This window comes from Diceros bicornis, chromosome 6 (assembly GCF_020826845.1).
Source record: "Diceros bicornis minor isolate mBicDic1 chromosome 6, mDicBic1.mat.cur, whole genome shotgun sequence".
In the NCBI taxonomy this organism is placed as follows: Eukaryota; Metazoa; Chordata; class Mammalia; order Perissodactyla; family Rhinocerotidae; genus Diceros; species Diceros bicornis.
In genome coordinates, this window is record NC_080745.1 from 23,832,093 (window position 1) to 23,846,671 (window position 14,579).

Below are 14,579 nucleotides of genomic sequence, written 5' to 3' on the forward strand. Positions count from 1 at the left end.
ACTCTTTTTCTCCCTAAAACAATTTGAAGGCCTTTTGATTCATGTCACGGGATTCATCAAATGCCTAACAGAAAATTGATTTGAGCTTTTTTTGCAAGTAACTTCTTGAAAAGGATTCTAAGAAGGAAGCTTGTGCCTGATAATTGGCTGTGTTTTAGTGCACTTTCTGAATATTTTTCTGAAAAATGCATCGGGCTTATGATGAGGAACTCATTGAGATAAAAATGAAAGCTCTTGTCAGGACAGTTACTAACTGAAAGTAAGAAAATTCTAACCTGATTTAATTTTAAGTTTAAAGATGCATTTTCTGTAGAATCTAGTATAATCCCGTGGATGTAATAGTCACTAATGCCAACTTAAAGAAGTAATAAAATGATAATGTACCAGGTAGTCTGAAGTAGGCAATTAACTTGGAGTCTCTGTTTTCATTGAATATTTTTAAACTGTTGATTAAAGCCACAAATAACTGCTTCTGGATCAGCTCTCAATCCCGTACCTTTTTTTCAATGTATGTTTAATTTCACTGGTGGTGTTCATGTTTGTAACAGTTAACCAGCCTGTTACATAATTTATCCAAGAAACGAGTTACCCATGAAAAACAAAGGCTTGTTTCCTATTGTGTAAGTCCAGGACTAAGTCAGTAGTTCACCTTTCAGCCCCTAAAATAGTTGACTTGCTGCTTCTGGCCCTGACCGGCTCTAAAGGGAAATAATGTCATTGTTAATCTCATTTGGTTGCAGGAAGTAAAGAAGTTAATGATCTGCCCCTTCAAGATCTAGCCCGTGTTCGTTAGTGGCTTAGAGGGGCTCTGAGTGGGGCAGTGCTATTTTCCTTTGTTGAACTCATCTTGTTTTCTACTTTCTGAATAATGTTTCTTATTCCTTCAAAAATCATTGTAGCAGAAAATGTTAGCGTAACCCAAAGCCTTTGGAATACCTGTGGTTTTCTTCAAGCTTATAAATGTCCAATATAGTTCCTTTTAACTAAAAACTACAAGTCAGGAACGATTAGCCAAAACCAATAAGGTGACATTCAAAAGGGATAAATGTGGTTTTGCATGTAGGCTGAAAAAAACTGATTTTATAAAAGTATACGCCCTGGAGAACTGACCTGGCAGAGTTCATTAAGAAGTAAATGAATAACGCCTGGGGGTTTGCCTTTACCACCTGCTCTGCATGGACTGTTGGGGTGATGGGGCTGCTAAAAATAGAAAAGCTGCACGAATAGACTAGACGTTGGGGTAATTGCTCCCTCTATTTTGTATGGGTGGGACCACATTTGAGTGTTGTGTTAAGTTTGAGTCCTTTCAGAAGACAACACTTAAAAAGTTTGGTTGCAGTGAAGCATGTTGACGTCTTTTAGCAGAGCTCACTCACAGGAAACCTCGTCCCGCAGTCCAGAGGGATTGCTCACGAAGTAAGGAGCTTTCTGTCATTGGCAGAGTTCAGACTAGAATATTTTTCATGATTGGGGATTTTTTCTGGACTGTGACCCCACTGCGAGACAGTGCCTGGCACATAATTGTTGAGTGTATGAATAAGAGACTCTTAGGAAGAGTGTCCTCGGGAGTTCCTGTCCTAGATGGACAGGAGGGCCTCATGGGTCCCTTCCTACTGTGAGATTGTGTGAGTTTAGATCCATCAGGACTAGTGATTTTATGTGAAAGAAATGATTAGCTGCTAACCTAGTAAACTAAGTTATAGTATTAGTAGATATAATTTGACCTCAGCAGTGTAATGACCTTTTATGTGTTTTCTGTCTGTTGCCAAGTTTTGCTTTAGACTGTTAGGTGCTTTAGTGATGTTGTAATGAAAGGGTGATCTTTGCCACTCCAGTTTGCCAGATTAATCTGGCTAGTCTGAGTGGCTAGTTAGGTCACCTCTAGTACCCTCATTCCATCAAAGAAGGTGCCCTTCCCAGATGGGAGAAAACTGTTCAGTAATGGTTCTTCAAGTAGCTAGGCTCCTCTTTTGACAATTTCCAAGAATGACCACACACTCTTTCCTATGGTGCTGTTCGCCTAATAACCAAAATCACAGCTTTGGGGCAGGCAGAGGGGAGGATGGCTCTTGCTGCTTGTGAGCTGGTAGAAAGCAGAATGAGAGAAGGAAGTAATAGAAAATGAGATGTAAAAGTACATCTGATTCGGAAACAAAAAATTCTGATCAAACGCAGTTGGAAGAATCATGTACACAGAGCAGGGTGACATTTCTTCAGAGATTTGATACACAGGTAAAAGATAGCCATCCTGTGCTTTGTTCTTTCTTTGATGCCACCCCTCTCTTCCGTTATAGAGCACCAGAACTACTTTGGAATAGATGAAAACCTTGGCCCTGTGGCACTCAGCATCCGGAGAGAGAAGGTGGAAGATGCCAAGGAGAAAGAAGGGTCCCAGTTCAACTACCGAGTGGCTTTCAGGACGAGTGAGGTAATGTGTTGTTATTGTCCTGAGCTGAAGCCTTTGGTGTTACTGCTTTAGGTTATTTCAGATAAGGTATTGCGTTTATTTTTTAATGTTAATGGTTGCAATATTTAAGATCATTGAAAGGGCCTGCAGTATTTTGTTCCAAATAAAAAATTTGAAAACCTGTCATGGATGTTAAGTGACAATGATTTTACTGCCACCTTACATGATAGAAAGGACAAAATGATAAGAATGCAAGGTTTTGGGGCTAGACTATACAATTTATATCAGATCTTAAAAATGATTTTAAAATCTAATGCAGAAAATCAGGCAACCTGCAATGGGGTGACTGTTTCTTAGTGTTTTTGCCAGTATAGTAACTCTGCCTCCCCACACTTCATTACATCACGGACCCAGATTAGTTCCTTGCGTGTCTTGCTTCAAGTAATAAGTGAGATTGTTATGCAAATGGCATGATATGTATAACCAAATACGTAGAGATACTGATTTATATAAAGAATTAGATCTGGCCGGCACTTTAGGTTTTATTCTCTTGACCCATTTTAATTAGAGGGGATTATATTTGGCAAGTATTCCAGAATGTATAGTTTGGTTGACTACTTCCAGATCAGAGAGAGAAAAGAGAGCCCTTCGCTAGTCCCCTGCAGTCTGCATGAGCGTGCGCACCACCATGCATCTTGCGCAGTGCTTGGGTGCTCCAGTGATCTGGGATCTCTGCTGGATAAATATGAGATAAAGCCCCTCTCTTGAAGTGACATGTTTTAAGTTATAGATCTGCACTGTCCAGTTCAGTAGCCATCAGCCACATGTGGCCATTTAAATTTAAAGTAATTAAATAAAATTAAAAATGTAGTTCCTCAGTCATACTACTCACACATCAAGTGCTCAGTAGCCACATGTGGCTAGTGGCTCCCGTATTAGACAGTGCAGATAGAGGACACTGTCATCACTGCAGAAAGTTCTGTTGGACAGTGGTGTTACCGAGCATTATGCAAACATCAGGCATGGTTGTTACCACCATCGCCACAACTGCTTTGTTATTATGCTAACAACTCTCTTCCCAGAGTGGGAGGGATGGGATTAGAACCAGGTCTCCTGATTTCCGGTACTGGGGGTTTCTTCTCTCATCATATTAGATCTGAGGCATGTGTCAGAATGGTGATGCCATGCTTTCATAACATATTTGAGGACATATCACAAATCATGAGGCAGAATGAAGTGGTAGTCTTCTCAGCCCTGAGTCACCCTGCCCCTTGGTGTCACTGATCTCCTCATTCAGCTTTGGGAATTGTCAGCACTGGAAAGTTAAACAGAAGAAGAGAAGGGAGTAGCAGAAAAGAAGATGATGTCGAGAAATAGGGAAATAGGAAAAAGAAAAGGGAAGGATGGGAGGAAAGTGATTATGGCCAGGCCCAGCCTCATAATCCCTAATTTCTCCTCAATGTCCTTCTCACGTTGGTTCCAAGAGTTAAAGGAATGTCTTTATTTCCTGTAAGATTGCTTTATCTCACTCCTTCTCATTCTTTAGGCACATATCTGATTATTTCAGCCCTGCCTGGCTTGTTCCTGATACCTGTATACTTTTGTTGTTTAAAGACTATTTGAGTGTTGGTTTTGCCTCTTCAGATTGAGAACTTTAGTCTCTTCTGCTCCACTCGGAGAAGAGACTTAACTTTCTTCCTCTTTCATAATATTAATTGAAGTCTTATATTTTGCCCCTGCAGCTTACAACGCTGAGAGGAGCAATTTTAGAAGATGCTGTACCCTCTACGGCTAGGCATGGTACCGCACGAGGACTACCTCTCAAAGAAGTTCTGGAATATGTCATTCCAGAGCTAAGCATTCAGTGCCTGAGACAGGCTTCGAACTCACCCAAGGTCTCGGAGCAACTGCTCAAGCTTGATGAACAAGGGGTGTGTATAATGTGTGAGACTCTAAGTTTGTGCGTGACTTTCTGTCTGTGTTTCTAAATGTTTTGGTTTTTTTTCCATCCATCTTTCTTTTAAGGTCATTTATTTTTAATGCCTTGAAGCATTTTCTCTCTAGTTTTTCCCGAATATGATTCTATACTAGTTAAGGAACATGATGCCTTTATAGTGTAATACACACCCTGCTGAGTTGTGACTTGTGTTGTTTTTACCAAGGTTTTGGTTATGTCCCAGCTAGCAAGAGCACTTTTGATTTGTGATTATTAGAGGTCGCTGATATTTCTTTCCAGGATTTAAAAGACTCCCGTTGACCCTTTCCCTGAGCTAACATTTATTGTCTACTGTATGTAAAGCATCATACTAACAGATTGGGAGTGAACAGCATGCATTAAGAAGGTTGACGCTGACTAAGACCTAGTCCCTAGCCCATGGGAACAGTAAGACCAGGAGCACAGAGGTCTCTACAGGGCAGAATATGGTAATGGGTCTTGGAGAGGCATCAGTGCAGTGAGTGCTTGGGGAAAGGAAGAAGAGTAACATCTGGCAGGGCAAATCTCCTGAAGGAGGTGCTGTTGTAACTGGGCCTTTTGACTTGGGTAGAATTCCAAGAGGGAGATCTGAGCAGTTGCTGTTTTAGGAACCATGACTTGTTTCTTTATAAGAAAGGGGTACACATAGAGAGATTGGGAGTTTGAAAAAAAAACAAAGCATATTGAGGCTAGAGCATACGAGACCTTGAATGCTAGCTGAGAAGCATGCACTTGATTCGGGAGGCAGTAGGGAGCCATGGCAGTTTTTCCAGTGGGACGTGGCATTATCAGAGCTGTGTTTCAGGAAGATTATTGTGGTAGAAGGGAATTGGACAGGCTGGTGAAGATAGAGACTGATGGTGGCCTGGAGCTCAATTATGTGACTACTGACGTCAACCAGGAGAGAATTAATGATGGACAGGATTGGGATGGTGGCCCAGAAGATGGAAAGAGGTCTTTTAAGTTTCACATGCAAGATAACTTATAGGGCAAACTGAGAGGTAGGTGCCCAAATGTATGCAATTTATGTTAAATGAGTAGATTTGTTTTTAAATGCATGCTTAACAAAAAAAAAAAACAAAAAACCAACAGTAGTGATGTATATTTCCAGAATATCCCAAGGAAAATTCTTCTGCGTATTTTTGAGGGAATATGAGGTATTTTTTGGTTGACCCAATAATACTCATTGTAGTATGTTGGTGGACTATTTGATACTCACATGGCTGGAATTCTGAAAGTGATGAAATTGTAATTGGTCTGTCTAACAAGTTAACACTGCATTATGAGTTAAAGGAAGCAGGCACCGTAACATTCAGAATGAATAATGCTGAGATCTCTCTGTCTCAAGAATGACATATTAAAAACGGCAACTAAACCAAACCAAAACCCTAGACTTGAGCAGTTGACTTCTAAAATCATGTGATACACAGAATAGTTTTACCGTGACCATTAACTGGTAAAGGGTATGGAATGCATGAAATGTCCATGAAGCAGTTGAGGAAACTATGTTATCATGGAGGGATAGAGAGGATGTGTCTGTGCTGGTTCAATTACTCAGAGTTCAAGCAAGGTTGATGAGAGGAGCAGCACTCATTTTCATGTCGTGGGAGAGTCCGTGAAGAGAAGTTGCCACCCATGTTATAGTTCTTTGTCCTTTTGTGTTTCTAGTATATGTTGGCTCTCCTTTTGAAATATATCCCTGTACTTGCTGCACAGCAGGTACCTTGTGGATGAGGTATTTGTCCCCTCTGCTGCTGCAGAAGATTCCATAGATAGCCCATTTTCCCCAAGCCTGAATCCTAAAGTTCTCAAGACCCTGAGAGATGTTTGCCAGCTGCTATTGACTGTCTCTTCACAAGGTGAAGCATGTATTTAGAATATCTGTATAGCAGAATAAATCCAGAAGGTATACCATACAATTTTTTAAATTAAACATTTTAAGTACTTTTATTGAACACCCATTTACAATCTGATGTCAAGGAATTAACTTTGAATATTGGGTTCTGCTTTTAAGCAAACCAATGCATTGTATTGCTCTAGCTGTATGTCATGTATTTTTTCTTTTGAGATTATATTTGTTTGACTTTGGTATTCTTTCTTAATGGTGTACAATATGGCATTTTTAACTCCCCATAACTCTTAATAGTATCGAATCCCCATATTACGTGAAGAAGAGATGCTATTTCTTTTCATCTCTAAAAGAGATTGGACAGCTTTTTCTAGAGGATCCTGAAAAGTCCCCACCAACCTGTTAGGGGGTTTGAGAGTTTATTCCAGGTAGTGCTGTTTCTATTCACTGCCCGGGGAGGGGATGGGCCAATTATATGTTACTGTTCTTAATGGGTTTTAATCTTGAAAAAATATGTAAAGGATGTAGTGTCAGTTTCTGCTTTCTTGGAGTTAGTAATCCATCCTGGCTTGACACAGTCACTGAGCATATCGGCTCTGTACAAGACACGTTAGTAGTGGGAGACGACTACTCGGTTCCATTCTTTAAGTTTGGGGAGAGGTTTTGAGGAGGAAGACTCCATGCTATGGACAATTATAAGGAAAATAATTATTTAGCAGGACTTTGAAAGTTTTGTTACTTTATCCATATAAATTCACTTCTCAACTTACAAAATCTAAGTTTCCTTTTTATAAAGCCTATCCTAATTTATATAAAAGGCAAATTATAAAGTGATATAGGTTGACTTTTAAAAGAAATATTCAGATAAATTATGACAGCTCACTGTCTTAGAATAGTATGGCATCTTTGGCAGAAAGATTAATTTGTTCTTATGTCCAGCTGCCCCCTTCTCCCCTTGTCCCTTCACCCCAGGTATACATGTTTACTTACATATCAGATTTGCTTCAAACAGACTCACGCAGGTCTACTATTTAAATATTATTTAAATTATAGGTATAATTAAATTATTAAATTAAATTATTACCTAGGTCTACTATTTAATAATTTAATAAGTGTAATATTTAAATAATTTATGATTTAACTATTTCGATTTAAATAATGACGAGGCTTCTGGCCGTGGGAGTAGAGCAGTCAGTTTTTGTCCTGTCCAGGAAGCACAGGAGACGTGTGTGGATGGTCTGCCTGTCTGTGCAGTGTGTCTGCACGTCCAGTTCTCAGCACTGACGTGGTAGGGAGTTTTGACAAGCGAGTCTTTTTAGTTTGCAACAGCCCGACGCTGGTTCCACCCCAGGACTGTGGGACTGGCTATAATTCAGGTCAGAACGGTTAAATAAAGGTCAGTGGAATGGGCGAGTGATTAGGTTCAGCCTGAGGTGTAAAGGGCTTAGAAACAAATCCCTTGTTCTGAGAGAATTGGGGATGCTAGTACACTGGGGAGCTGGAGCCTCTCCTTTGCCTTGTGTCATAATCAGGCCTAAGAGAGTGTTGCTGGCTTTCTGATTTATCACAGGAGGAGGAGTGGTTCAATTGTTTCACGAGGTTTGTAAGAGACTCGAGTAAGAGATGTCTCTTCACTGAATGTTTCATTCTGTTATTGTTCTAGTGGAATCATGGCCATTGTAGTAAATAAGCCACGATTGTTTATTCTAAGTCACTGGAGATAGTTCTCTCTCTTAAGTTCCATTTTGTGACCTCCTCTCCACTAGCAAACTGATCAAAGAGACAGAGCTGGGGAGTGCCTGTGAGAGGTAAACTTGTGTGGTGCTGTGCCATACCCCATCTGTGTGTGTGTGTGTGTGTTTGTGTGTGTAACAGGGCGTTTGCACTGGAGCCAGAGCTCTGGTGGCTGTCCTAAGACAGCTGCGCGCTTTGAAATCTATTTTAGCCACACTGTCTAATTCCCACGGGCCCAGGGGCTTCTTGGATAGAAACACAAATTCTGTTCATGGTTAGGATCTAGACACCAGCTGGTTTGTCTCATGGCTGGGAGGAAAGGGCTGTGTGGTGGACAGCACTGCAGTCAGCAAAGTCCCAGGGGATTTCAGTTCTCTTTACCTGAACAAGAGTCTACAAGGGAATATCAAGTCCACGAGGCTCAGGAATCAGAGAGAAATTGTCCAGTCCAATGAGGGCTCTGCTTGACCAGCATGAGGCCACACAGCCCAAACTCTGGGGCCCCAGACGGCTCTGCTCTGGGTCTCCTCCCCCGAAGAGGTGGGCATGAAAAGAGGAAGGAGTTTCCTGCTGGGAGGCCAGGGCAGACTGGGACAAGCTGCAGATGTGGCCAGGGGGCAGTGGAGGCAGGATGGCACAAGATGAAGTGGCCAGATGGTGTTGGCACATGGTAGCGCTCTGAGGAGTGACAGCAGCAGAGGATGGGTAAACAGGGACGGCAGCCCCAGGACAGAGCGAGCTCCCAGGATATGGATGACGGTCTGACAGTCTCCACTGGGTGCAGAGGAAGCGGTGGGTGCTGGGATGCATGGGCGTTCAGGCCTGTGGGACATGTGCCAGCACTAATCATTCCATAGTATTTCTGATGGACTCTTGCTAAGGCCAGGGCCGCAAAACTGAAGAGAGCTGAAATCCTCTTCTAACAGTGAAAGAGAAGTCAGACTAACATGACATCAAGGATGTGAAGCAGTCATTTTGAGGCCATGTTAGAGGATTAATCTGACAATCTCTAAGGTCATCAATATTTGTGGCAATAATTGCTAATCTGTTTCCCTACTGTGCTTTAAGATCCTGAAATGTCTTCTGAGTCACTCAGGAGCAATTAATGTTTATAATGAAATAATATTAGCCTTTTTTATTATACTTAATTTTTTTTTGAAGATGATGGTCCATTTGCAGTAAATGTGGTATCTCATTTATTTGGATAGTTGAGTTGATCAGAAACATTTATTCCTCAATCTCTGGAGGAATGGAAATGTGTTTTTTCTTGATTCTACCTAAGCAGATCAATAAAACTCATAATACCAGAGTATAAAATAGCTTACACACGGCGTCTCGTGTGCCCACACTCAGGGCATGGATCACCGTCTTCACTGTGTGATCGAGGATCGTGTGGCTCTGGCAGGAGCCCCAGCCTGTGCACTGCCCACCACCCTGGGGTCCATCAGTATAGGTAGCTCCCGCAGTCAGAGTGTGAGTAGGTGATGTTCCCTCTTACATCCCCCATAACGCTTAGTCAAGGTCAAATGCACTTGGAATACATTGGTGGTTGACTACCCGCTCAGCGCTCAGCTCTCAGTTTATCCGAGCATGTAGCGACGGGCTTCCTGCAGCCTGCTCAGATTCCCTGAGGAGGTGGCTCCCTACCTCTCTGGGATCGCATGTTGTCATTAGGTAATGTGGATGAGACCGCTTTTATCACTGCCGCTCAAGGGGAGTACCGTTTTGCATTATTTTACTGATATAGTCAGCTATGAATTTTGATTACAAGCTCTATTTTGCAGCTTGATAATAAAAGTGAATCGTGTTATGGATTGATGCCCTTCGGGAATTGGTGATGTCTGATAATCTGTCAGTCTTTGAGGCTCAGATTGCTGGTAGTAAGATTAAGTGCTCTGATTTCATGAGTGAGAAGCAGTTCCTCTTTGGGGAAGATAAGAAAGCTGCTTCTCCCTGGCCTTGGGAGAAAGCCATTCTGAGGCTTCCAGCATGATAGGGGGCTGACTGTGAGATAGGGTTACAGCAGGAACTCCTCAACTGCTCTTAAAATTCTTTATGGTCTATTGTATATTTAGCAGATATTTTCTTTTCAAGATAGAAATGTAGAAATGACTGTAATTGTACAGCCAAAGTTACTTTTATGAAAACAAAACATTATTTATATACATAGATCACAATTTCCATTGGGATTCTTTCCTTACCGCACCTTAATTTGATTTGTTTTTTCATTACAGTCTTTCATATTTTCATGAATGTTCAAATAACAAAAAAAAAAAGCATTAAGAGCCAGAGAGGGAAAACATTTAAAAGTTTGTGGCCTTTTTTTCTTTCTGACTTGCAAGTTAATGCTCATTACTATATGGAGGGTATAAGGTTAAGTATTTCCACAGTTGTATTTTTAAGTGGATGCTTGAACCTGTCTGTCCATTTGGAAACCTGACAGATCCCACATGGCCATGGCCATACCTTATATTAGGGTTTCTGACGTTTCTCCAGCTGTATTTTGGGGTTTCTGGGTTTATGTATTTGTAGCATTTGGTACGATGACAGTTGCTTACTCTTTTGCTTATTTGCTTATGAGAATCGTCCTGGCATGCTTTCCTGAGAGCAGAATTCTAAGCTTCTATAGTTTCAATTTTACTGGAAGTTAGCTTGTCTGATACTCTTTGCCAAGTAATTGTATTTCTCCCACATTTCAGCTGAGCTTTCAGCACAAGATTGGGATCCTTTATTGCAAAGCAGGCCAGAGCACCGAGGAGGAGATGTACAACAATGAGACTGCGGGACCAGCTTTTGAAGAATTCCTTGATCTTCTGGGCCAGAGAGTACGGCTGAAAGGATTTAGTAAATATCGAGCTCAACTAGACAATAAAAGTAAGCTTCATATTTGCGTGTGTGCACAAATTTAATTCTCCAAAGGTAGGCATACACTGCATAAATCTAAGCGAGCAATCACATGTCCTACTATTCTTGACCCCAGAAGCAACCTAGCAAGCTTATTTGGGATAGAATTTAGATTTCCTCAGATGAGCAAAGGAAGCACATTTCTCAAGAGGTATGTGTTTCACATAAGCTCAAAAGGTCAATTCTTTTCCCTTTGTAACACCAGCAGAGAGATTCCCCAGTGTTTCGTGAAGAATCTTTTAATATTTTCTTCTTTCTTTTAGCCTAACCTCTTCTGTTACACCCTTGTTCCAGTGTACCAAGGACGAGCACTGCCTTCGTTTCTAAAAGACAAAACATTAACACACTCACTGCTGCCATGCTCTCAGGCTTGTTTTGTTCATTTCTGGTTTCAGGATGTTAACTGGGGAGTTGAGGAATTGATTAGAAAGCTGATGCATCCTATTTTTCAAGGACCTTGGTCAGGTCCCCTTGAGTGGGGCACGTATTAGCTCTAAGGTGCCAGACTGACTGTCCGATTTAAAACAGGCTTTATGCCATCCCAGGTGTGAATTTGTCTTGTATCTCCATTTAGATAAAGGATCATGTTCCTTATGGTCCTTATAAATTCTAAATATTTTATCTTTGTTTTTGTGCTGTCATCAGCCCCTAAAATACCAGGAGAGTAATTTTTGTATTTTGGAAAATTCTGCGTATTATTAAGCAATTAATTGCTTGCTCTTTTAATGAAAAGAGATGAGCAGATCGGCTCTAAAGTTGGACGATTTGGGAGCATCTAGCCCACTCCTAGTAGGAATGATGAACGGGCAGCTTTTTCCCTGTGGGAGCATCAGCCTGTGGCTGAGCCAGGATTGGAACTGATGCAGCCTGAGGTCCCGAGTCTCCCTGCGCCCAGCATCCGCTCCTTGGACCATCATTAATACTTGCCTAGATCAGGGTGGTGCCAGATCTTCATGTGCCTGTAATCAGTTCTGGTTTTTTGATACTATTTTTGAAAGTTACATTTAGAGGATGTATCACAAGACCTGGAGATGGTATTAGCTCACATATAGGCCCCTGTGTGTCCTCCACACATGCCAGGCTTGGCATTTGACTATTATGTTGAATGCATATTGCTCATGCTTCAAATATGTAAAGATTAGCAAATAACTCGTGACACCCGCTATGAATATCCACATATTTTAAAAAAGATCAATGAGACCTTTTCTGATTTTTCTTCTTTTTTTCTTTGCCAACTCCTCTTACCTACAAATACCACCCACCCCTTAGAGGTGCTGGCATGCTGCCCTTAGGGATGCCCTTCCTAGAAAACCACCCCTCACATGGACTCCTTACTATGTGTGCCTGTCATCTGTTTTCAGTGAGATTGATTAAGGAAACATTTTAAGAACTTCTGATCTATACCTTCTATAAAACTACAATATAGATAATGCAAATATTTTCCTATGTGTAGAATTGATGTTGGCTTTGAATTTTTATGACCTCAAAGATGTCCTTGATACATTACAGATGTAGTAGTAAGCACATTAGCTCAAGGAAATGAAAACATAAGAGCAAGATTTTGACATGTTGATTCTAATAATCAACAAATCTTTATTTTTGTGAGCAAGGCATTCTGTGAGATGCAGAGAAATCTAAGACATTCCTTTAGTAGAGAGGATGTTTCTAAGAATTATGTTTCATGGAATGGTCAAATAAAAATTATGTCTTTCGCGGAACAGACAAAAACAAATCTTCTTTCTTAAATTCAGGAGAATTGTGTACTATCTGGTTTTACCTCTGTCTGCTCATAGGACCTTGGTCAGATATGGGCCTCATTTTCTTCACAAGAAAAATGCAGATTGTTGGGCTAGAATATCTGGGATGTCCCTTCCAGCTTTAAAATGGGTTGTTTCTCTCTTAAGTACAAGATGAAATGGAGTAGGAACACAGGGGATGTGCACGACTGAGATGCTCTGCTAATCAGAGTAGAGTAAAACTGGAGACCACCCTGAAGGCCCTACATCTCTTTTCAAATAGAAGTATTTTCAGCAAACCCTTGAACAAGCTTGTCAGTTCATCTTCTCTACTACCATCTGATGTTTGAGTTAGAAACTTTCAGAATATTTAATTTCAGAAGCTCATCTTTTAGTACTGCGTGGAATAGACAAATTATGTTCACATTTTTAAAAGTGTTTTTTCCCCAAAATACTTTTTTCTTTTTTCATTGCAATTCCCTGAATCTGAAACCTGTTGACTAGACTGTTAAATACCTGTCAGCATTTCTCTTACTGAATCTTAACTGTCCTAATAACAGAGTGTCATGATGGGAGTCATTGAATGTGCTGGGTTATTTCATCCTCTGACTTTCAGTATTGTTATCAGCAAGTCAGTTCTTCATTGAAGAGAACATTCATTGTCCCCTTGTGACTGAACTTGCTCACTTCCAAAGCCACATTCCCTGTCAAGGTCCTGAGCCAAGACAATTGAAATGGACCATTACTTCCTAAGAAGTCCTATGAAAAATAACAAATATGCATTTAATGAATAGTTAAAAAAAGAGAAAATTCCTTTATTTTGGGACTGGTTAATATGGAGCTCATTAGATGAATGTCCTCTCTGACCATCTGCAAATTGATTTATCCATATCCATATATAAACATTTTAAATACTCCCATTATTGATGGAATTGCCTTCTATTATGACCTTTCTAGAGTCTGCAAAACTGTATGTGATATTTTTTCTAGAGAATTTTCAGGACTATTTCTGAGTCAGATGTGAATATTGGAAAGAACAACATACTGCAGGATTCAGAAAGGAAATAATAAAGGCCCGTGTAGGTTAAATGTTTTAATGTTTTTAAAGTAAAAATTAAAATCTTTACATTAAAAAAAGATTAACCCAAGAGGACTACTTAGAGTTTCCCCAACAAACACAATGAAATAAACTTTATTTTAAATGATATTGAATGGTATTGTTTCTTGTTGTTTAACAGGTAGAAAAATAAACCTATATATAGGTCAACGATTGAGAAAAGCAGTTCTGAATTCTGTTTACATCTTACTTTATATTTATCTTTTTGTCTTTATTTATCCATAAGCAGAATGTTTCAAAACTATACCCTAAAATTATTACTTAAATGTTGTATAGTCACCGTGTTGGTTCAGGCGTCTGAAACTCTCAGTCTGAGATTATCTGTTGATAATACAGATGGATTTTGAATTTGCAAGGAATCACTCTTCTTTTCAAAAGATGAATACTGTATGATTAACGGGGTTCAGATGTCATAGTTCTTAACGTATGTCAATGCATAATATACAGTGAGATCACATTCATTCTCCATAGTCTGAGTCATATGACTGTATCATTGCATTGCCTGTTGAGAAGAAAATTAATTACATCATTCAGGGGATGAAATATTTAACAGTTTTTGTTCCCATTTCCATATTAAGTCAATCCTGTTTCATTTTGCTGAGTTCTGGAAGATTAAGTGCCCAAGAATAACTAAGAATTAACTGTAAACACACACACACGCACAAGGACGGGGCAAGGATAACTGCTGAGTAGCTCATACCCTTCAAACCACTGCACGCAGACCTACACCAGGCCATCTGTCCAGCTGCCTTCCTCCTCTGCTCACCTGTACTCCTTGTGGCAGGAGCACCTGGCCCACAGTGGGTCCTCTGAATCAGTACTGCAAAGGCAAGAAGGTAGAAGAAATGAGGGAAACC

The 14,579-nt window shown here is 40.4% G+C and overlaps 1 protein-coding gene across 6 annotated transcripts in view; it reads left to right on the forward strand.

The window, feature by feature from the left end:
• SIPA1L2 (signal induced proliferation associated 1 like 2) overlaps window positions 1-14,579 on the forward strand; it is a 217,715-nt gene that overhangs the window by 126,944 nt on the left and 76,192 nt on the right. For all 6 annotated transcript variants that reach the window (XM_058543017.1, XM_058543016.1, XM_058543015.1 and 3 more), the window contains 3 exons: window positions 2,295-2,428; window positions 4,150-4,338; window positions 10,665-10,839. In XM_058543017.1, coding sequence (XP_058399000.1) covers window positions 2,295-2,428; window positions 4,150-4,338; window positions 10,665-10,839 — 498 coding nt within the window. The remainder of the gene's footprint in view (window positions 1-2,294; window positions 2,429-4,149; window positions 4,339-10,664; window positions 10,840-14,579) is intronic.